The sequence below is a fragment of the Xiphophorus hellerii genome, chromosome 2 (assembly GCF_003331165.1).
Source record: "Xiphophorus hellerii strain 12219 chromosome 2, Xiphophorus_hellerii-4.1, whole genome shotgun sequence".
Lineage (NCBI taxonomy): Eukaryota > Metazoa > Chordata > Actinopteri > Cyprinodontiformes > Poeciliidae > Xiphophorus > Xiphophorus hellerii.
In genome coordinates, this window is record NC_045673.1 from 19,726,766 (window position 1) to 19,751,484 (window position 24,719).

General features: G+C 40.2%; 3 protein-coding genes and 1 long non-coding RNA gene across 12 annotated transcripts in view; 3 read left to right on the forward strand and 1 right to left on the reverse strand.

Moving 5' to 3' along the window:
- The window catches only part of mical2b (microtubule associated monooxygenase, calponin and LIM domain containing 2b), a 385,618-nt gene that overhangs the window by 354,345 nt on the left and 6,554 nt on the right, over positions 1–24,719 (reverse strand). The window lies entirely within an intron of this gene.
- Positions 119–18,606, forward strand: LOC116735031 (collagen alpha-1(XXVIII) chain-like). Its single transcript, XM_032586623.1, has 15 exons — positions 119–394; positions 515–678; positions 1,946–2,520; positions 5,913–5,933; positions 6,021–6,083; positions 7,385–7,438; positions 7,563–7,607; positions 7,727–7,753; positions 8,129–8,173; positions 8,371–8,415; positions 8,943–8,996; positions 13,543–13,611; positions 13,724–13,792; positions 15,114–15,182; positions 18,466–18,606. Exons 2-15 carry the CDS (start codon positions 531–533, stop codon positions 18,571–18,573), a joined length of 1,392 nt encoding a protein of 463 aa, XP_032442514.1. The 5' UTR covers positions 119–394; positions 515–530; the 3' UTR covers positions 18,574–18,606.
- Positions 20,154–20,987, forward strand: LOC116735099 (uncharacterized). The gene is made up of 3 exons (XR_004342331.1): positions 20,154–20,213; positions 20,767–20,838; positions 20,917–20,987. It is a non-coding gene; the product is annotated as an uncharacterized LOC116735099 (long non-coding RNA).
- On the forward strand, positions 21,325–24,418 carry LOC116710725 (collagen alpha-2(VIII) chain-like). The gene is made up of 6 exons (XM_032549914.1): positions 21,325–21,353; positions 21,761–21,827; positions 21,946–22,014; positions 23,533–23,601; positions 23,849–23,917; positions 24,287–24,418. The coding sequence occupies exons 1-6, from the start codon at positions 21,325–21,327 to the stop codon at positions 24,401–24,403; spliced, it is 420 nt and encodes a 139-aa protein (XP_032405805.1). The 3' UTR covers positions 24,404–24,418.

Genomic DNA, 24,719 nt, shown 5'->3' on the forward strand with positions numbered 1-24,719 from the left:
CTTCCTCCACACCCCACGCTCTGCCGATACGTTTGTGAGGGAGTGGGAGAGTTTTAAGAAGAAGAAGAAAAAAAAAGGGCTGGACCTTCTTTTCATTTAACTTCAGGATCACAATGACTGAAATTGAGGGAGTCCCATGAGAGACGGAGTGAGCTCTCAACTTTCTTTCTTTCTTTCTTTTTTTTCTTTTCTTTTTTTAATTTAGCTGCTGATTCTGGACCTTGGAATTAGTGTGTGGTGTCTAATTTGGCTGCAGATTCTCAGCTAAGGTCCGACATCTGGAGGAACCCAAATGACCTGCAGATGGAAACCTGAATGAAGAGGTTCTCCTTTGTCTTCCTGGATATTTTTCATTACTGACAGGAGAGCTGAAAGAGTGGAGCAACATTGGAAGGTATGCATCCCTAATTTCTCTGAAAACGTTTTTACTTATAGCGAAATGAAAGTTCTGACTTTTTATTGATTTATTTGTTTATTATTAATCATTTTTAAATGTCCATGTTTGCGCTCGAAGCCCTCTGAGAAAAGTCATGGTTCCCTCTCTGCACTGGCTGCTCCTGCTGTGGAGACTTCAGGCTGTGTGGGCTCAAGACTATGAAGAATATGAAGATGAGGTTGTGACCACAAGGAGGAAAAACAAACTCTTCACACCAAATTCCATACCACAGAATGGCAAATGTAAGTTTTCTTCAGAGGTTGCTTCCCTCATTATTTTTTCGGGGGAGGGGGGAAAGAAAGGGATGGGGACGTTGTTAAAAGAAATGCTCACAGTGAAAAAGCTGAACCTGACACTCAAGCAAGGACATTGCTGGAGGAGGCAGCGCACGTGGATTGATCATATCTCTGCTCTCTAAGCAATCCATCTCCAGTGGGACCGCTTAGTGCTCCGTTACCCAAATGTTTTATTCACTCAGAATCCTGTTTCCTCGGGCGCATTCTCTCTGTGACATATTCACGTGAAGATTAATGTGGTTTATCCTCAGCCTCTATTACATCTGCGACCTCCTCCCGCAGCAGCAGCAGGTTGACGCTCGGAGCGGTTTGTCTTGAAAATGAAGAGCCGCGTTGATAAACTTGCGACGTTCTGGGAAATGTCGCAGAATCCGAACGGCCAGCGAGTCACCAGCAGTCGTATTGATTTTGATCTCAAACTTGGCGGGAAATGAAAGTGGTGGACAAGTTGTAGATGGAAGGTTGACAGTTTGGCACCAGGAAACTAAAGAAAATAAATACATGTGTTTGTTATAAAGCCAAAACTATGCTGATGGAAAATGAAAATGGGTTAAGATCGGTTTTATCCAACTAGGTGCTATGCGACAAAAGTAATCCTCCACCTTGTAAAATGATTATTTACCTGTGGTTGACCACATATTTTAACACGCCACTTTCAAAACTTATGGCACCCTGGAATGTAGATTCAAGAAAATAGCTTGTCAACATGAAATAGGCTAAAATATCTCAAAAAGGCCATTGTCTTTCTATACAGTTCTGCTCGATTCTCATCTCCCTTCGCTGCTCTGTCTGGGATTTCTCCCATTGAGCTCAATTTCACCTTTAGAATTTCAACTGGGCCAATCAGATGAGAACAATGGCTTTGATTTTCCACGCTGTTTTTGTTGTAGAGTTGTGACAACTACATTTTAGCACATTAAATTACAAATAGGAATCCTGAAACAGGTATCACTTTGACAATCTTTAGGTCTATGAAGCTACGAAGATCGTTAGCTTACCTTAGCCGAACAAAACCGAAGAATAAGAACTTTAACCATTGCTTAATTTGTTTATTTGAATAGCTAACAGTTTCTACTTCAATAACTAATAAAATTTGCATATATTGAGCTCCTTTAACCATTTGGAACTAAACAGCTTTATGGAAGTTCAAGTTTTAATTTATTGCTCACGCATGTTTATTAAAAGCTAACTGTGTTTTTTTTTCTTTTTTCAGCTTCTATCGATGAAGACTGCAGTTTGGAGTTGGCCTTCCTGGTCGACAGCTCAGAGAGCGCCAAGGACAACCACAATCAGGAGAAACGTTTTGTTTCCGACGTAATGGACCGACTGCAGGGCCTCCGGCTGGAGAGTGGCCGCGGACTCAGCTCCCGTGCGGCCCTCCTTCAATACAGCAGCCAGGTCAAGATAGAGCAGACCTTCAGAGACTGGAGGGGCATTGAAAACTTCAAAGCCAGAGTTGCTCCCATTCAATACATAGGCCACGGCACCTACACCACCTACGCCATCACCAACCTGACGCGCATTTACTTGGAGGAGTCAGGCACCAAAAGCATCAAGGTGGCCGTCCTGCTCTTTGACGGCATTTCGCACCCAAGGAACCCAAACATATTTGACGCTGTGGACGATGCGAGGAACCAAGGCGTTCGGTTCTTCACTATAGGAATCACACCTGAAGCCAACGAAGCAACCAACATTGCACAGCTGCGTCGAATTGCTAGTTCCCCAGCTACCCGCTACCTTCACAACTTGCAAGATGTTGGCATTGTGGATAAGGTCATCAAGGAGATTGTGAGTAAAAAAAAACAATGTCACTCCTTGCATTGTTGGATTATAGTCGATTTAGTCAACAGCTTTCTATGCTTTGTCACTAACTGTGTATCCATTTACCATATAATTGCGCAATTTGACATTTTGGAAATAAATTATCTTAATGGAAACATGCCAATTTTGAAAAACTTCACGCTTTTTTGATTAAAACATTTTGGCACTATGATGAGTTGGGGTTTTTTGGCCTTATTGAACCCGATTTATTTCACAAACCTGCAATGGAAACACTTTTTTTTTCACATCATGAGTCACATGACCAGATGTTGCTACTGGCATAAACCACAATGAATGCGACAGGAAGTAGTTAGAGGAGGATGACTCTGCTAGTTTTTAAGTGACTTATTGCGTAATCAAACTTATTTACGTGTGACTTTTAATTGCATTTATTTAATGAAAAAACAGCAATTGCAAAAATTTTTCACATTAGCAGAACATTGACAAAGTTTGCCGTACATTTGTAATGGAAACGCAGCTACTGTTACCAACAGCATGAACCATTGGTGTTGGTAACAAAAATACAACTTTTGACAAAATACTTATCTCTAAATGCTTGAAAGTGACCTTTTTATTGCTGAGTTGTCGGTATTGAGTTTGTGTTGTAATGGCCATAAATTGTGCAAAGTTACCAACATAATGTGTTTATTTTTCCAGGAGTGTCAGTGAACCTTCAAAAATAATTGTAACTAATGATTCTCTTTGGTTAATTATCTAATAGTCCTGTCACACCATTGTGTTTCCCTTCCCTTTCATGGAACGATACTTTGACATCGCCTCCCTAAACATTCAACAGGGTAGCACACACAATTGAATTCCATAATAAGCTAAGCTGCCACAAATGTTTTACCAGGATGAAAGGTTCTGCCTCATGATTGACACACAATCTCTATTGTGCACCTACAACAAAAATATCATAGGAGCGACACTGCCTAATCTCACTCTGTAAAAACAGTTTACTGACACAGTGAATTCCACACCACTGATCCCAATATGCATGTACAACTCCGAACGGGATCACATCAAAAGCAATACTTTACAGATTTTAGTGCAAGTCACAAGAACTATTAGTTAAGATCACAAGATTCAGGACAGTTCCAGTTGTTTGAGAGAGTCTGAAATCTTAAGTTACACAAGATATGCTAACGAAGGCCCTCATATTCTACTTTTGAGCTTCCACTTGGGTCTTATGCATTGATTTACAATCGAACCACAAAATAGCCCTTCAAAATGAGAGTCTTAGATTGAAGTTGGAGTTTTAGAGTGTCAGGTTAAGACCTTACCACTTGTTACTCTTTTTCATGCTAAGTTCAAGGCGAACACAATAGGGGTATTTACTAGCTTAGTATAATAAATTTGCAGGAATGATGACTATTTTCTCCTTACAAAACAGGAGAAAATCCTAAAGCACAGGTTATGGCTCTGCACCAAAACCTCAAATGCTATCTAATGATTTCATTAGGCTGACAATTGAGTTTTGTTCCAGACAGAAAAAATACCAGGTAGCTCATTAACACACACACGCCCGCACCCCCCCCCCCCCCCCCCACACACACACACACACACAAAAGGAATAACTGACAACTTGTCAAGTTTTCGAATTCCTCCAAACAATTTCATTTGGGAGGCAAATCAGAGGTAGCATGTTTTTGGTGTTCATGCTCAGACTTGCATTAACACCCAAAGCCCACAACATTTCACTGCAACTTATATCACTTGTGAAATTGCATGTGTGTGTGTTTGATAATTGCTTTTTTTTTGCCCCAGAGTGCAGAAATTGATTGGAGATGGAAGCCTCAAATAGCCATTATGTGAACAGACGCTTTCCAAATGTTAGCGCCTTAAGTTTCACCATGCACCCAATAGCAACTTCCCATGCTTCCGCTGTTGATGGCGGCCGATGCTATGATTTCCTGGCTTATTGCATCCCTAATGTACACCTGCTGCTAGACTAACAGGTCTGATGTGAACGCTGTTCGCTGAGATTGCTTCCTACACGCCCTCTTGAGTTGGCAGAAGACGTCAAAAACCTTAATTTTTTGTCTGTAAACATTCATGCTATAGACCTTCAGCAAAAGCAAACGCGTTTGCGCTCGATTGTTTATGTAAACTTTAACGGTTGACTTTTATAAGCCACTGCTGTGTTAATTAGAATACGGGGCTGCACAACAGCATCCCGGAGTCGACATCTTGACTTTCGGTCGGCACACCTGCTCCGCATTAAAACGCTTTTGTGGGGAAAATCGGGTGAAGTAAGTGGCATGAGTCTGAGAACACGTAACGCACACAGCAGCATCCAACAAACACTTCAAACGCCGCTTTAGACCCGGGCTTAAGTGTCGACACAGGCGGTACACACGTCTAAATATGATGGATGAAAAACTTTATGGGGAACATGGTGCAAAAACATGCAAAGCATTGCATCTGACATCTAACATATTCTGCTGGCATGCTAGGACCCAGCAAGCAGCAGCAGCAACAGCAGCAGCAGCAGCAGCAGCAGCAGCTAGGACTCAGACTTTCATCTCATTTCCTTGTTAGGCAGCATCTGTATGTCATAAGCATGTGCCTCTGTACCAGCCCAGAGCATGTCTTTCATCTTTAGCCCCAGCATTAAACCGCAGGACTCTATTCCTCAAGAGTGAACAGATTGTTTATTTGGCTCTACGTCTCAATCCAGAACCCCTCCTGGACCTTTGGTGGAATATTTAATTTATCCAATTTATCCTTTAAATCTATTAGCATTGCATAGTTGAGAATTTAATTTGCTTTCCAGTGAAAGCAAATGATTGTTCTGCCAAGACGTGTCGAACAAGAGGAAGTACAGAAGATAATCCGACGCACCAGATGGTTTGTTTCACAGAACCATCTGGGAAGTCCTCTGTTGATAACAGCTTAAGAATAAAGAGCAGCTACTTTCAAAAGGACGCTTCATAGACGGTTTAAGACAGTTTTTTAGTTTAAGCATCTGGTAGTTTGTATTATGAGCAAGTAAAATCAGTTAATCCTCACCAGCTGAGTCAGTCTAAAGAGAAACTGCCATGCTAACCACGACTGCACTAAAAGCTTCTCTGTTGCTGGAGGAAAAATTCAGATTGGTATGAATTTAGAGAGGTCAGCCTCTGTCAATGTACTACTGCCTTTTATTACCCAGCACCGGTCATAAAGCTTTGTAAAATCGCGAGTCAGAATCACGTAAAAGGCGTTAAACCCCAACTGAATCCATCACACGTTGAATTCAAATAGTTTGTAAAATTTTATTAGGTGTGAGCCTCATTTTAAAAAACAATTTTTTTGCTCTATATTATTAAGAGTGACTTAATGTATGACTTGACTCTGTTCCATTTCTCGCCCTGCAGACAGCGCTGGCAGAAGAAGGTGTAAGTATCAAAACTACCAGTATTACAAGTTCTGTTTGCTTGTGGTTCTTGTGCATGTTTTCACCGTCATTTTTCATGTTTTTCCAGTGTCCACTCGAATTGAACCCGTGCAAATGTGATAAAGGTGACAGAGGACCCAGTGGCCCTGCGGTAAGTCATACTTTATATCCACCCAATCAGGGATGATGGCTTGTATACACACACATGCACCACGGGCCCACAAACAGCATGTTTTCACAGACAGGGCTCTCGTTCTAGATCAAGTTCAGTTTGCGTTCCTCTGAACATTGGCGTTCTGTCAAGAACAGATGCCCATTTTGTCAGTAAGTGTGACACATGTGCACGTTATTCAACCATTTCAAAATCTCTAAACACAACCATATTAAACCACTTCAGTTGTGTTGTGCTCATCTGATGCTCCCAGACGTTAAATCTGCCATCTTAACAATTAGTGCCGAGGAGAGTTCTGGAGACAAAGGCTACATAATTGCAGGGTTCGGAAGAGTTTAGTGACTTGTGCGGGTTTTTAGAAGTCTGGTCTCCCCGAAGCGGTGAGAGTAAAGCAAATACTTTACATTCTTCCAGCAGCTTATTGAGAACAGGTCTAAACGTATATTTACATGGGAAATCAGCAGATTCACGTCTGTTGAAGGAATCCTGTCTCTCGGGACTATCTGAGAACACATGCTTGGCAGATTCAGGGCTACATGCAGGACTTTCTTTGGCTGCCAAGCATGTCGTGATACAGGCTCGCCTTTTACTCAACAGAGAAGGTTGGTCACAGTCAAAGTGATTACTGCTTTGAAGCCTTTTCTCTGGATTAGAGCAAAGTAATTACCCCTTTACTCCTGATGCTCAGAACAAAAGCTGTTATACATCAGGGGTAGCAAGGGACACAGTGACGAAAGCAATATGTGCGACCAGAGATAACTCGAAGACGAGGGTGTTCACAGAGTCTATATTATAAAAGAGAAAAAGGCCAAGAAGTTAACTGAGTAGACAAGGCAGCATCAGTTACGTTTGTCTCATCCGTTCCCCACACTCAGTGACTTAAACCATTTTTTCTGTAAACAATGCAGCTGTAATGTTTGGTTTGAAAAGCTGGAAACTCTTTATTCTGGTAATCTTTTTAAGGTGATGGTAGGTGGATTTCTTGGTTTGGTTTATGTCTATGTTAAAGTTTCGATCCTACCCTGTGAGTACACCTAGATTTGTTGTTTGCTCTTCTGCCTTTACCATCAAACCGTCTCCAAATCCCAAACCACCCATTTACCCACAGCCATATCTCAAAGAAAAGCAGAAAGCAAACGACTATTCCTCAGGGAGAAGCCTATGGATCATCAGCTGCTGCCTATTCCTTGAAGTTAAACAGTTATCAAGCAAGATTATTGCTTACAAAATAATCTTCAGTGGTTGAGATTGTTTTCATGTTGCCTCAACTTCTGCCATAGGGCAAGAAAGGACGTCCTGGAGATGATGGAAGCCCTGGCGCAAAGGGACAGAAGGTACTACCAATGCAACAACCCTTGAACTACTTGCTTAAGTAGTACTTAAGCAAGTACTTGCTTAAGTAGTACTTAAGCAAGTACATAGTTCAAGGGTTCCATGTTAAATCAAATCTTTCTTTAGGGTGAAAGTGGTCTCAGTGGACTTCCAGGCCGCGAAGGAGCCGAGGTGAGTCAAGGGTCTTCAGTTTGGTTCATGAAGTTATGGCCAATGTCTCGTCTTCTTTGACCAAAATCCTTCTCTCTTCTGTCTTTACTTGTTTTAACAAAACTCTCTTGCACACACAGGGTAAATCAGGATACAAAGGAGAGAAGGTATTGTATGAATTTGAATCCAAACCCCTCTTATGCCTCTTTAAATTCCAAAACAAAGAGTTCCCACGCTGATTTAAAATCATTATAAGTGACAGGAACAGGGGGATTATGAGCTTCAGACATGATGGCATGCAGAAACTTTGAAAACATTGTGGGATTTCATTGTCCTTTGTTTAATCTCAGACCTGCCTGCAATCGTCTGTACATTGTTGTCATCTTCTGCGACTGCAAAGCTCTCAGATTCTGTATATTCTCATGGCATTAATTGTTGCAAAGCAGCTCAAACCTGAACCCATAAACAACAGCATTTTTTTTTGTGTGTGTAGACGGTGTTTGAGAAAGAACCTAAATTTTTGTTTGTTTGTTTTCTCACAGGGAGAGAGAGGAGAGTGTGGCACACCAGGCGTTAAAGGAGACAGAGTATGTTTGTAGTTATTTCTCATTCCAACTTGACAAAAATATCAAATTTAATATTTTACCGCGATGCCTGATTTGTCAGCTTGAGATGAAAAAATCTACCTCAAACTAAGTATTTGTCTGTTTCAAACGTAATCTACACTTTCCGTCTTTTTACCATCCATTACATTCATTTCTGAGAAAAACACGTCCTTTTTCAGGGCCCTGAAGGTGTTATTGGTCCAAGAGGAAACCGTGGACTTCAGGTTTGACTTTTTTATATTCTTCCATTCGAATCATTTAAACCCAGCTACTGCTTTTGCACAACCAAATAATATATAGAATTGTCCATTTTAGACCAAGAAATCCATAATTATTCACTGTGCAATCACTGAGTCATTCATTGTTTCAGTTGTTGATGTTTTTGTGGATTCTTTGTCACACTTCCATGTTTATGATCATGAAACAAGTGTTAATACTAGACAAACCTGGACCTGAAAGAGCTTCTCCAGCATAAAAAGGCTGTTTAAGGTCATAAAAAATCTCCTTCAGGAATTTATAAAAGGAAAGTCTTCCCATCCGTCCCTCCTTTGGAGGGATTGTTTTTGATTCTACGGTTCTGGCTGCAATCAAGTTTGTCTGTGGCTAGTGAAAATAAACAAAAGAAAAAGAAAATGAACAAAATGTGTTTCATCCCCGTTACTGTGGCAAGAAAACAGCTTTATGTGATTTATTGTGGTTTGTGTTTCATGCTCATCTTTTAACATGTGCAACACCTTTATTTGTGCTCTAGGGTTTGCCAGGTCCACTGGGTGATGTGGGACCTGAAGGAATCATGGGAAAAAAAGTAAGCACGATTTTGAACTTTTTTTTTCTTGTCTTTTGTTCTTTGATGCATGCTAATCTGAGACTAACGACAGAACTTGATGTTTCTCAACATGCGCTTCTTTTCTTCGTGTTTATATGAAGAAATCACATCATGTGTTTGTTTTTTTAAACGCACCAACATGTGACGACATAAAAAAAAAAACCCGGTGACGGCCACTCTCAAAAATAGCCAACACATTCTGATGTCCAACTTCAAGTCAAGAGTCTCGTGTGTCAGCTTTTAAAACCTTGCGTCACCTTTTTCTCCTTGTGTGTCACATCTAACACACAAGGAACAGCTTCACATCTCCATCTTGCCAATCATCTTTCCCCAGCGGTAGCTAACCAGTGCACCAACTGGGCCAATAATAGATGCTGATAGGAAACCTTATTCCACATTTCTCCCTTATCGACAAATAAGGAGGTCAATCGGGAGGAATAAACCTACCTTGCGATAGACCACGACCTTCAGGACTACTCGGTTTAGTTTTCATATTTGCTACATGTTTTCACTAAAGGTTTTTTTGTTCTTTTGAAAACTGCTGGCTTTTTCCATGCTGCTAGGCTACCATGTTGCTAAGGTAACACCACGAGCTTACAATCTCGATTGAAAAACTTACATAGAGAAGAGGTTTTACAGTTGGTAACGCTGGTTCGCTGGTAAGATGAAAAACATCTGACGACCGTTTGGCAGTGGCTCCGAAACGTTTCTGGCCTTGCCAGACTTCCTTTACAAGTCTGACCTTGAAAAATACAAGATGAGTTACAGGATGGGGCCCGTTTCTGCAACAGTTACTGTTAATACTTTGAAAAAAAGTGGGAAGGAGTCTACTAACTAGATAGAGGCAAATTGATTGCATTGGATTTTATTTAAGGGTGTCAAAGTAAACCGAATACTAATCCCGAACACATTTTTAGTAAAATATATGGAAGTTTGTGATTGCAACTAAGAGGTATAAATACTTTTGCAAGGATCTGTTTCTTCCTGAACCTTGAGGCTTCGTCTTACTGAAGATAAATCAGAGATTTTTCATCCCGTCTTCAGCTGAGGCCTCTTTGTTGAGGTTCAACTACACAAACATAATTAGGGTAATTACTTCGTCATCCATTTTTTAAAATGTATCTTCCCGGTGACAGTGATTACCTCCACTCATCAGTGCCTGTACGGCGTCAGCTAAAGATCAACCAAGTTAAACATCTCTACTGTCTAGACTTCAGACGTCGCCGTGTCCAGTTTGTCTCCAAAGCATATCAAAAATACTCGTATATTTTTTGCCAGTCATGTACAGCTGACATAAGAAAAATATGCAATGAAAACAAAATCTGCAGAAAATGTGGCTATTTTATTTGTTCTTGCTTGCACTTTTGAAACATTAAAAAAAACAGAATTATCAAAACAGCCATGTGTGCAGACAAAAAACAAGACTTGTCATCAAAGCAAATGGCTTTGGAAAAGGAAATGAGCTGCTTGTGATGTGAACACGATTCCCTGATGATTAACGTGTCCTTGAAGCCATAAACATCTTGTAAGAAAATAGTCAAGACGTCAGCGCTAGTCGTGAGAGTGACGAGGGGAAGTTTTGTGGATCACTCAGACCACATAACTAATTTGTTTTCTTATAGTTGTACTTTTTTAGCAGCACAAATGCCTAAACAGTGACCAGTCCCGCCATTTTAGATGTCGAGTTACGACACAGGGGCGTACTGTCCCAGTTCTCACAGTTTTGGTACCGGGCCGCGCAAGAAATAATGAACTACTTCCGGATCTTTTATTTTGAAAATCCTAAACCGGATTTTACCGGTTACGTCTTGCGCATCAAAATTGAGCCATTACAGCCGCTGTAGTTTGTTGGACTAATTACCTCGTTCGTTTGTGAGTTTACGTCATTCACAACAAACATCAAATAGAACAAATACATTTCATAAAATTTTAACAAACAAATGGCTTCTACCGTGGTAATTATGTGAAATTAAATTAATTATATCCCAACTTCAGAAGATTTGCCTTTACCTTTTCAGAGCTCTTTGGTTCCTCCTATCAGTCTGTAGCTTCTCATATTGACGTCATCAAACCAAATTTCAGATCTACCATAACTGACTGACCCCTGCTGGCCTCAGGTTTGCAACCAGCTTGTGACTGAGAAACCAGTAACCTCCTCCCAGATGATAACATGAACTTGTTAGTTCCTCTGTCCATGTAGTAGCTGATATATTGTGAAAATCCGGTGGAAATGATGCACTAATCGAGTCATGTTTACATAGAAACGGCGCGAGGCTTTGTTTGTGAGACTTGCGGTCACGTGGGTCGGTTGTGGGCGGAGCTTGGTAAGGTCCATTGGGACCGGGGCATAGACGAAAATAAGTAGCAATAATTTCCAGTTCTGACTGGCACCCCATGCTCTCCATTAAAAAAAATAATAAATTCTGAAAATATAAATAACAATTCAGGCCCCTCCCACTGCTGCCAGTCAAATGCGTCAAACGAAATCTGATCTCAACCACTGAGGTGCCTCGGCCAGCTGAGCTAACAGAAGTAGGTAAATAAATGTTTAAATTGATTAATTCGTGTTTAAATGAATTTGTGGTGTGTCTGAGAGTTAATGCTAAACTTTCTAGCATGTTGACAGTTTGTTGACCTAAATAACGTTAGCGTTAGCAGCGTTAAATGAAACTGAACTGCTTTCTATAGGTGTTAAACAATATTTCCTCAGAATATGCCGCGTCAAACCAGGTCAAATTAATGTAATAGTTTTTTTTTTCTTTCAAAAAAGGCCATAAATATATATATTGGTGTATTAGAGTCATTGTAGTTAGAAAAAAATGAGTACTTTTTGAAAAAAAAACAACTCAGAAATGTTCTAGAAAAAAACAAAATTCTTACTTTGAAAAGTTGAAAATTTGCTAGGAAAAAAAAAACAACAAATAAACCTTGATGGTATATTTAAAAAATTTTGACGTTTCAAACGAAGAACGTTCCTTGAATAAGCATTCAGAGATTAATCTCAAAATTTCTGAGATTTTTGGCAGAAATGTATTCTTCCTTTTTTTCCCTCTATCTTCAATGCCATTCACTTTTAATATGGCTTCCATATTTCTTTATAATACAGTTTTGCCACATATTTGAGCTTCTCCAAATTATGCCATTTTGGCAAACCAACAGTATCAATTTTTTCATCTTACAACTTTGTACCGTAATGCTAAAAGTTGAGAGATAAGATATATTTAATGGTACATCTAGTTTACTCGGGGTAAACAGACTGCAACTCTCAATATAAACCCCATATTTTTCATAATAAAAGTTGAATAGCTTGTCTGCATTATTAATTTGGCCTCCAAAAAGGCTTCGCATCTTTAAGATTTTTTCACAAAGGCCAAAACATTCATACCAGATCGTTGTCTTCCACATGTTTGTTCTGTTCCCTACATGGCTTGTGTCAAATTTAAATTAGAAATAGCTCTGAATGAAAACCAAAGCCCCCCTTTAATTAAGTCCGTGCACTAAACATGAGTATGACATCATTCATACTCCCTATTTGATCATTTTTAATAATCCCGGGCAACCCCACAATGTCTTTGTGAGGAAATTGAAGCTTTTATGGCCTGTCTCCACCTATAACTCAAACACATCAATCAAGTCAGTCGCATTTTTTTTAAACCAGATGCATACGTGATGATCGGTCTGAATCCAGGCGAACAAACGTGTCACTGTTTCAACGACACAAAGTCGCCCACCGTGATTAAAAAGCGTTCGATTCCGATAGTTTTTTTTCCCTCGGAATATCGCGCAGTAAATAACACTCGCTCTCACGACGCTGACATTTATAACACTTCAGATTAAAATCACCTAACGCTGGCATAAATAACATGAGAAATGTCAAGTATCTCCAAAAGCTCATAAAGCGAATGGGGGGTTGGGGGTAGGAAACTATACATTTGAGCGTTTATTGGTGAGTTACGATCCGCCGCCGCTGTGACATTTGAAACTCCTCCGAAGAAGCTCATCTGTTATTAACTTGTCGGCTTATTTGTCAGTTCCTTCTACTTTCAGCCTCCTCTACTGTGTTCTACCTGCCGTTCCTCCCATAAGCACTTACTCCGCACCAAGTGGTCGCCTCCTAATTATTTTAGAAAAATGTTCACGTTAATAGTCTGGCTGTCATCCTACATCACCAAAATAGCAATGTAATGTCTGGCGGGAAGCATTGTCCTAACTTGCTTGGAAAGGGCAATGGAAGGGAGGGGGGGACAAAAAGCACCGGTATGCAGCTAGAACAATCTCCACGCCTCTTTTTCCTGCCTCCCATGTGTCCTTTTTTTGAACGCCACAGCTTTGATTTACAGCCACTATGTAGAGAAGCAACAGCTTTTTTAAAAAAAACAATTAAGTCTTAAATCAAGTTTCGTCAATGGACGGTTGAGGTAGGACAAAGCGGGTTGTGTCTGTGGGTTATTTTTGATTTTTCTCGCTCGTACAGAAGGATGAGTGACATGTGGACAGAATGTACCCATGTTTATCTTTTTAATAGGGGGAGCGGGGGCTTCCTGGTCCACCTGGAATCCAAGGTGAGACTGGGATCGGCCTTCCGGGATCAAAGGTAAAATCCGCCGCTGTAATGTTACGGAAAAATCATTTCACGAGAACATAACCACTAGCCTTTTGTGTCTCACCCTGTCTGAGCACTCCCCTCTCTATCTCGCACTCTGCAGGGGGATGTTGGTTTCCAGGGGCAACCGGGGCCTCCCGGCCCTACGGGGATCGGCGAGCCCGGACCACCGGTGAGTTAGAAACGAGGACAAAACGTGTCACTTATGTATTACAGACAAACAATGTAGACGGATCCGTCGTGCTGCTTCTTACTGTTCCAACCTGCTTCTGTCTGGCTTGTCCACTACATGAAATGTGCCTTTTGTTGCACAAAACCAAGAATAACCTTTTAACCTCTCTATAGTAACAATTGTTAACATCCTGAAATGGCTATAAAACCCTGTAACCACGCACATATTAAAATAATGTTCATGTTTTCTTGCCTTCCTACATCATTAACTATCAGGAGCAGAGATGACGTCAGGCAAAAAGGAATGGCTTTGGCATTTTGTATTAGCACAGTTAGCATTACTAATGATAAACATTCCAATTAGACCTAGTTATCTAGCAGTACTGTGTGTTCAATTAGCTATTCAAAGGAAGTTCTATCTAAAAGCTCCCTTTAACAGGAAGAAACCTCCAGCCAAACCAGAGCTTGGCTTGGTACAATTGGCCATCTGCCACTACTGACACAAGGAGAAACAGATGATCTGATTTACTTCTAGTTTTGATGTTCAAGAAAGTAAAAAATTAATAGCAGGAGACGGAGAGCGATTAGTTGACGTCAGCATTATCTCAGCTTCCTCCAGGAGGAAGGAATGAATCACAGCCAAACGAAATGCCAGACCAGATTAGCGTAGATTCTGTAGAGAGAAAATAACGGAGAGGAAACAAAAAACTTAACAACACAATTGGAGAGTAGTAGAAGACAAAAGTGAGGAAAAGTGGTCAGTTTGTGCTCCAGTGGTTTAAGCCTACGGCAGCAGAAATAGCTCAAGTCATTCTAGCGATAAACTACCAAAAACTGAATTCAAATAAAACAGACGAGAACAATTTGATGAATTTGAAACAGAATATCAGAAGCCTACACCTTTCCTGTCAACATCTTTTCTATATGTGAAAATCAACTCAAAACAAGGAATGTTACATTGGGCCACACAATATACTTTAAAAAAAGAAAAGATTTCAAAAGTGCTCTTTTTTTTCCTATGGAGGAATAAGTCATGTGCTCTAGCACCACCTAGTGTCTATCTGTGCACTTTGACTTATAGCAAGTGTCTGATCTTGTTGGAAGGTCAGTTAAAAGTTAGTTTTGTGTCATTCAAGTGTACAAAGATATTTGCACTCAAAACTAGACCAAAAGTAGTTTGGTGTGGTTTTTTGCTTTGCAGTGAATATGTGAATATGTTCAGTCTTACTGTTATCTACTGATTTTGAGTCAGAGTTAGTTCCCTCCTCTCCCAAATAGATTTTTGTAAAAGGTCATTTACATGTTTATTTAATTTTTTTTAGGGTCCTCAGGGGCCACAGGGAGTCCAAGGAGAGAGAGGACCGACAGGAGAAGGTATCCCTGGTCCTAAGGTGAGTGGGTGTTCATACTTTTCTTTTCTTTTTTTTTTAAGCCTAAAGCTCCTGGGAGAGACGGTATTTCCTGAAAGTCTCATGCACTCAAGCCAGCTAAAAGCTTCAGCCTTTCGACCCGTTTTCATGCATCCATGTTCGCTTCACCCATCTGCCGTCGCCCTCTGACCTTGGCGGGGAAAAAAAAAAATCTCCCGTCTAGGCTGCAGATTCTGACAGGACATTGACAACGTGTGTGGATAAGAGACATGATACACATGACAGTAAATTCCCCATACGGCGCAGCGGCGCTGCTTCCATTACCTCACACCACGGCGCGGCCTGTCAATCGACCCCAGCAGGAGGAGATGAGAACGTCTCGGCGCGGAGAGCAGAGGATTCAGAAACGGGACGGGGAATGAAAAGGCCAGAACGCCCCCACGGTTCAGCCAGTGACTCAGTCAGAGGGAACTTATAGTCTGCTATAGTGTCTGTGTTTCCTCAGTCGAACACAAGCAGAAAGTCTCCCACATGTGGAAACACATCTTCCTTCATGAGGTTTCTGTTTTCTTAACAAAGATCAGGGGGGATGATGGTATTTTTGTTTCCACTGCGCACACACACCCCCGCACGCCCACACACACACACGCACACGCACCCGCACGCCCACACACACACACACCCACAAACAAAAAAACACACTGCTGTTTTTGATTAATCTGAGTAAAACTCTTTGAAGTTTGGAAAAATATTCACTTGTTCCACATTTTTGCTAACATGTGCTACACAGATAAACTTGACTTAACTTTCAAATCTTTCAACTCATCATTTTAACAATTTACTTCCATCCCCAAAGTAGCTCACAGTAACCAGCTCAGCACCTGGTTCACTAATAATTTGCAGAAAATGATTCTGCAAATTATTGCAGAATCATTTTCTGCAATAATTTGCAGAAAATGCAAAATATTGTTCATGTAAAACAATATTAAGTCACATCGAGGCTCTTCGTTGTGACAGAAGTGGACATTAAACGAAGCGTGAGTAATCTGCCGAAACGTCTTCAGCCACGACACGCGTAATTGCTTTTTTTTTGTTGTGTTTTGTTCTCCTGCAATATTTACCAAGCAACTCTGAAACACGAGGTAGGCTTCAGGTGAATCCTTACTTTACCCTCACACCGAACTGTCATCTAATTCATCACCTGGCGCCGTTGTTCTGAAAAGTAACAGTTTCCACCATAAAAACTGGAGAAGGTGTTTCTTCCCGCCGCTAGATCACCCTCAAGGGTCCTCTTTTCTTTTTTCCTTCTTTGCTCTTTTTTTTTTTTGCAACAGCATCCTTGGTTGTATTCTCACAGATGGCGTTCCCTCTACAGCAGCGTTCCTCACATGACTTGCCCCGACAAGCTCCAGATTCGCAGCAGCATAACCTTTTTTTTTTTCTTTCCTTCTTTTTTTTTTACACATCATTAGCGCTTCTGCTTTGAGCTCTGATCGCGGATTTATGACAATAAATTGAAACTTCTGGAAGCCTACATGCAAATGCGGCGTTGCCGTGCTAATTAACATACATCTTGTTGTGGCTTTGTTTTGTTGTTCCCTGACTTTGGGAAAACCTTGAAGGACTGGTAAAATTTCCTCCAGGTAGAAGATGTGGCAGAGGCTCCTTTTTAAAAGTAAATTCAGTTCTCTCTTTCAGGTGGATAGCGCTGTTTGATGGAAACCATTACTGTTTCCTGTGCTGCATTTGTGTGTGAATCATTCACAAAGTCTTGTTCGTTGAAGCAACCTTGTGTCCAAGTTTTTTTTGTTGTTTTTATTTAAACTGATCGACCTTTTCTTGAGTATTCTTTTTTTAAGTTATCCAATGGTTTTATATCAAATAGAAAAGTTTTTGGTAACTCCAGGGGAATACTTTGGTATGCACCCTGGGGGAAGCTGGGAATTGGACCACCACCCTGTGATTTATGGAAAGCCTCTTGAGCTTGACCTTTGTGTTCTCAGTCTACCTCAGTAACTGTGCAGTAAATCTGCTTCAACGACAGGGATGTGCTTCTGTTTCTGCTAACCAATTTAAAGGGACAGTATTATGTATTTACCAGGCACAAAGCAGCATTTTATAGCTCAACCAAGTATCTATGTTACATTCAGTTGTTATAAAAATGCTATGTATATATCAAATAAGACTTAAAAGAAAGCTTAAGCCTTGAAATTGTGGCTCTGTCTCTTTAAAAACTCCTGCTTTTTCTGAAACGCCGCTGTCATGAAGACATCACAACATCGCTCCTGTATTAACGTTTTTACCAGCGTTGCACTGAGAACGCTGTTCGTATAATAAGCTCAGCAGATGCGCTGTTCCGCCATTGTTTGCTAATTGCTGCTGGCTAGTCTGAAGGATTTGAGAAGGGGAGGTGATGAGGGAGTCCTGCGCTGTGAGGCGGAAGCTTGGAGCTTCGTCCTCGAAGGCGGAGCCAAGTCCAACCAGCCTGCGCTTTGAACATCTGAATGGTTGCCACGGGAGATTAAAGATTTCCCAAACGTGTATGAAAGAATCAAGGCAACAGTCTGGATATGTTTCTGATGAGGGAATAACATTACAACATGATGTACAGCTAAAAATAAAAATCAATTATACATCATTTGTCACTTTAAGGACACTTTAAGATAATGTGCATCTGAATTGCAAAATAAAAAAAACATCAACGTTCACCTCTAAAAATCTTATGGCTCTTTGTAAATTGAGAAGAATTGCCTTTATTGTTTTCTACTTTAAAATCACTAGTATTAGTGAACCTGATGCTGCTTAGTTCATCTGTATTACATCTTGACTGAACTGGACTTCTCCATATTGGAATTTATCGGGCCGAATAAAAACGGTATTGACCGGAAGTCCTGTGGGTTTGAATTGGACCTGTTTAACTATGTTGCTTGGTGCTTTGCGGTGACTGATAATTGAAATTGTGAATGTCTATGTTTCTTTTTTATTTATGGTCTTCTTTGTTTCAGGAATCAGAAACTTTAATCTACAGCTTTTAACCAGAAATATATCATAAATCCTTTACTTGCCCTCTGTACACATTCAAAACGTAGTTCTATACGCTCTATGTGAATATTACATTACAGAGGTTACTGAAGGTAAGCTTTTATGTGTCTGAGTGTAGCTTTTATAAAAGCAACTATCAAAGACTTTTTTTTCTTCCCCCTTTTGCTGATATGTGGCATATGGTCTTGCTTTGCCATTCCTGTGAGCACATCTGATATCTCAAAAAGTCAAAACGCAATAACTTCTCTGTCCGCCTTCACAGGGCGAGCGAGGCATAGAGGGGCCGCGGGGGCCCAGAGGACAGCCGGGCCTAGGAATCAAAGGAGACAAGGTAGAGTACAGAGAGGCCATAAATGAGGCGCCGTGCTGAAAAGACTTCACAAAAGCGGAGAAACGCGAGAAAGCTAAAGCCCTGTTGTGAAGGAGGCCAAAAGTTGCCAGAGCCACTGATAAATGCACTGAGCACGGCGTTATATAGGAGGTCACAGTCTACAGGCTATGAATTGAGGTTACAGCTTGAATGGTGTAGGAGGACTGCAGTTTTATGGTTTGGGCTGTTGAATGTGGGAACATTAACACTCTACTGGCGCATTCAGACACTAGTGGAAAGGTAAGGTTTTTATTTGTCGTAGTGCCTTGCAGATACTCGCATGTATCAGAATAGCTTACGACTCACAGATGTAGACATGGGTTGGAAGTACTGAACTGATTTGCAACAGGATTCTAAAGTCACAAGAAATATTTTTTAGCATTTATATGGCATGAAGATATTGGGTGTGGGGAGAGGGCTAAGCCAAACTAGATCTGTATGGAACAAATATAGTTGGGTGCTTTCCAAACGTTATACATAATGAAAGGTTGTAGCTGAAACTGAAGGGTTGATTCACTGACAAAACTATGAGCATATATGGGGTATCATTTTTTAAACTTCATTCTTATAGGGGGATTTTTGGCCCTCCAGGATTTCCAGGGCCCCTAGGCCTTCCAGGTCTAGGCATCCAAGGAGAAAAGGTATGTAGCTGGTTGTTAAGCTAAGTGCTATATATGCAACCTCTTTATGAAATTGTTCATTAGGCCTGACTTTGACCGATTTGGTTATTTTCTACGTGACATCTGTTTTTCTACTTTGACTTACCATTACTTTTTGCTTTTACCCTTCGTTCCCTATATGTGCCAAATTGCAATAGAACAGGCGTACCTAATAAAGTGGATGGTCGATATGTTTCAAAGTAGCAAAAGTCCATGATGTGACAATGGTAAATTTATAAAACAATACACAACAAGCATCTTTGTGTGACATGGCTCTTTGAAGCTAACCCTCTGTGGTTAGTTATAGAACACCTAGAATTTAGCTGTATAAGCAAAATCCAAGATTTTATTTGATTGTGAACCCTGGATGTTTTTGCAGGTATACTTGATAATTAAAATTTTAGAATTTAAAATTCAATTTTAATTTTATATACACTCAAATTTATTTAATGTATTATTGAAATAAATGTATTAAATAAATTGCCTAAATGTAAATAATTCATATCGCCTTCGTCTTCAATGTCTTTATATCTTCCTTTCAGGGAACAGAGGGCCCCAGGGGGCCACCTGGAATAAGAGGCCCACCGGGAGACGGCTTTTCTGGACCCAAGGTTTGTCCTGACTCTAACCCTACACATTATTTTTCTCAAAATTGAATTTACTTGTCACATCATAAAATATGTGTTAAACCAGCAAAGCTTGTAATAGAGATAAAGAACCTGTGGACTTTTCGGTTTTTCCTTTACTGCATTAGTTGATTTAAAATAAGGAGAAGATTAAAAGTAAATTTTCAGGAACAGCTTATTAAATCTAAGTTAATTGAGTACATTTTAGTAAATAATGCAGAGGACGACTGTACCAGTTTTCAGCATTAAGCAGCATTTGAAACAATGAAACTTTATCCTACACAGGGAGACCAAGGGCTTGCCGGGAGAAGTGGGGGCTCCAGGAGAAAGAGGAGCTGGTGAGCCCGGTGCCAAGGTGTGTCGCTGTTCTTTTTAATTAAAAACCAACATGAATCAATCAGTTAAGGTCTCATTCACACTGGATCAAGACCACTCTGTTCTTCTGGATCTGCTCCATCGTTCCTCTGAATCTAAAATGGAACCCTGATTTTGATGTGAAGGCACTCTATAAAAATAAATTATATATATATACAGTATATATATAATTTTTTTTTTTGCTGCTTTCATGGCCATTCTACTACAGTGCTACCAACAAAGGTAGCAGAAATTGATTTGGATATTTCCTACCAATCTGCTGAATTGAAACATGGGAGGTTTCTGCTCCCCCACCATCAGTTTCAGTCTTACTGTGAAGACGAAAGCACCAGTATTTCATCTGCCTCTTAGCAGCCTTACAAAATACAGGAGAGTGTTCTTGTTTTCTGTATCTCCAAAGATCATCCATATTCTGGCTGGTATTTCATTTCATAGTTTGGTCATTGTCTGGTGTGAATGTGGCCTAAGTTTAAAATGGCGTTAACGTCTGCAGCAGTCCAAACACTTTAAAAGACCCAGAAACCTTTCTGTAGGGTGAACCAGGATCACCAGGACTGTCAGGTTTGCCTGGACTTCCTGGAGAGGACGGAGCTCCAGGACAAAAGGTAGTTTGACGGATTTCCTCTAGAGCTCTATAAGAAGTGAACGACAAGTTTGTTGAATGTCGGAGTTTGTGGCTTTAGGGTGAACCAGGAGCCGTTGGTCTTAGAGGTCCAGAAGGTTTCGCCTGGGATTGGCACTCAGGGAGAAAAGGTAAACAGTTTAAGGTTTTCTTCCTTATATTTTTCAATATGATGTCATTTCTTGATGTGTTTGTCGGTGGACGATTGTTTGCTTATGCCACAACGGACATGGTTCCCTAGCAACATATTGGACATGGATGTTTTGGCTTTTTATTGGAATCTAAAGGAATTAAATTAAGATCTTTTTTCCCCTTATTCATTGTGTACCTTTTAGCATTTTCATATTCTCTTTCTTGTTTTTTTCCCACTCTGGAACCTTTTTTCTAAAAGAAAGAAGCCTCGTGCATAAAGTACGCAAGTGGTATTGAGGGTTTCCACCAGAAAAACCTGCTGATCCTGGTGGTAGACATGCTAGGGCCATCCACCAGTGACCCATCGTGTTTTTGTATTAAAAAATGTTAAAAGTTAAAAAAAAATGGAGGTGCCTGAGCAGGGATCATAATTTGGCCAACAGACACACTTGATGCGCAGCCCCTCACTCCCAGGTCAATGTGCCAAGGATAAACCTAGCTTTATCCATTGTTGTTGTCATTGTTACTGGTATATATAAAAGCTTATATAAAATAAACAACAGGTAACCTGGTGGGGAAGGCAAATAAAGCCTGGTGGCCCGCCAGGCTTATAATACCTTTTGGGGAAACCCTGGTATTTTTATTACATCTGACATTTATTACAAAAGGTTATTTTTTTGACTTGTAAGTACATTAATAAATGATGAGTATAGGGTTATAATTATCACATAAGCAACTCCATAAGCAACCATATTCCTGACATTGTTGCTCAGGGTGACCAAGGCCAAAGAAAAAGGGCTGACAGGTCCGCCTGGCATTGCTGGACCCTCAGGACCAAAGGTAGGAAACCTTTGAGCCGTTATTAGATAAAACCGTCGACAGTCTATGACATGATCAAGACCAATATGCTAATTAAAGGCTGGGATTTAATAATACTGTTGCATGAATCTCTAATCAGGGAGAACCAGGGTCACAGGGACGGCCCGGTTCTGCTGGACCACCGGGACGTTTCATCACCGGACCCAAGGTATGCGCTTTCAGTTTGAAAAAACAAACATGCAATTCCTGCATATCTTTATTTAGGTGAAAATTATATCCCAGTTCGTTTTCAGTGAAAGCAATTATCACTTGTTTCGCAAAGATGTCATTATAGTTCAAGTGAGGAAAATATGAATTATTCCCTGAAGAAAAACAATCAAGTTCCTGTAGCGTACATAATAGGGAAAGAACTGTGAAATAGTTAAAAAAAAAAAGCAAGAAAACTGGGGTGAGGTTCATGATTAGCTAAAACAGTAATAGAAATACTGTGAAAATAAATTCCTGCTTGGTAAGGCTTAGATATTAAATATGCAGCCCTGAAGTTTTCTGACAGATACATAGAATAATGTTAGCAACTTCTGTTTATTTACAACCATAATTAAACCTTCCACTTAAAATGCCTTAATCAACAAACTCACTAAGCTAGTAACACCCAACTAAACACCAAAATATGTCAGAATTAAACATTGAATAACTTGTAGAATGATATATAGTAATAACACAGTGAAGTATGAGTGTGGATGCTTCATGCTGCAGTAGGTGTCCTTTACAAAAATGTATTTTTGACATGATCATCGTCTGGGAATTTGGTAAACAGAAGCAAATTTGTTCTACAGGAAGAAGGGTTTAGTTTGATTTATTTTATTTTCTTATTTTTTTGTACCCCTCCAGGGGGTCTTTTGTGGGCTCTAGTGTCCCCTTATATGATAGTGGGCTGACAGGAAACGGGGAAGGAGAGGAGGGAAGACATGCGGCAAATATCGTCGGGTCCGGGAGTCGAACCCGCGACGGCCGCGTCGAGGACTGAAGGCCTCCAAATATGGGTTGCGCTAACCCCTACACCACCACGGCACGCCCCTAGTTTGATTTATTTTAAGACTTTTCCCCTAGGTTGATGAGTGTTTTCATTCCAGTTCACTTGAAATACTCCAGAGTGACCACAAGGGGGAGCGAGTGAAGCTTCAGGACTGTGGACACCCGACTCCATCCCTTAAAATCACCAATGGACATTCTGAGTTGTAGAGCTTAATAAAAAACTTCTCATACATAGAAATAAGCATTTGGTTGACATGGTTACTCATCATACTAAACATTTCAGAAACTTTGAAAATTGTAAAGATTGAAATTGTAATAAATCTAACTAATTACTGTTAGGAACATTTATATTCTTCCTTTTTCATCGCGACTTTAATTTCCTTTGATTATTTATTTCAAACATATTCACAATTCAAATACCATGGTACATATTTGATAACTATTTGTTTGAACAAGAGGTAGGCAGAAAATGAAGCTTATGTAATACCTCTCGATTTCTTTCACACATGTCTGACTTTCCAAATTATTCTGTATTTAAAGAAAAAAAATCCCCAGAAAATGAACTATTTTAACAATTCTTTCACAATAATGAAAGAAGAAAAATTTGGACCTAGTTAAAACAGCTAAGTATGTGTAGTGTGTGTATCTTTGCCAACTTAATCTGAAAAGTTCATGTCTTACAACGTTGCAGGGCGATCCTGGACCAGGTGGACCTCCTGGTCCAATCGGCGAGACTGGCTTTGGACTGCCTGGCCCAAAGGTAATAAATTTGTTGAACTAAAAATTGAACTAAAATGGATATAATCATAAAAACAAAAAATTATAGGCTTGGATAAACAAATACATTATGACTCAGTAGCATTTATTTGGAAAATCAATTATGAGCTAGCATTGATGGGAGGTCGATTGAGCTCCATAGAACTGGAAGAAGTTAAACATTTTGTTGTAAACCGTTGCATTCAATATTATCCTCTGTATGACAACTTGAAGTTCTTGTTCTGTTTTAGGGCGATCGAGGTGACTCGGGCCCCGCAGGTCCATTTGGCCCCAAAGGAGACGGCTATCCCGGCCCCATGGTGAATGGACCAAATCAAGCCATTCATCACACATTAAACCCAGTTTTATATGGCCTCTCTCATGTTTCCCACTTCATCAGATCCAGCTGTCCATCCATCTGTTAGACGTTTATTAACCAAAAGTTTCAGAAGATGTTCCGTACAACCTGCAGTTAAAACTCAGAACAGAGACAAAGAGGCGAGATTTATAGTCAGGCAAATCCTCATCTAGAAAAAAAAAATCCCCCCCCAAATACATAGATAGTAGTTGAGATATAATATTTTATGACTGTTTTGTAGAAATCTAGATTCGTCATTATTGTTAGAAGTGTAAACAAAATGAGTACAGGATTGAAAAGCTGGATAACACTCTGTTGACTGGTTGTTTAGGGTCCTCCTGGTCTGCCGGGGCTTCCTGGAGAACCCGGGTCAGAGGGCGTGGGCATCCCAGGACCAAAGGTGAGAAAATTTCAGAATCAGAGAGAAACAAACAACCTTCCTTTATGACTCCTGGACCCCAAACAATTCTCATTTAAGAGAGAGAGTAAACTTTTGGAGCCATTGAAATTGAAGGTTCCTCCAGGAAATCTTTATTGTGGCCAGTTTCCACTCTCTGGTTAGCCAATTCCATTTTCTCTTTATAACTGTCTGGTTTCCAAATATCTAAATGTTTGGTCCTCCAGGTGTCTACTAAGTTTGTCTCCAAATTAATTAATTTCTTTGGTATGGTGGCCAGCCAATGTCGCGCTGCGTCTCCAGTTTTTAGGGAATATGAATAAAATTCCTACTTTCATAAGGATCTTTTTTATTTACAAAAATCTAA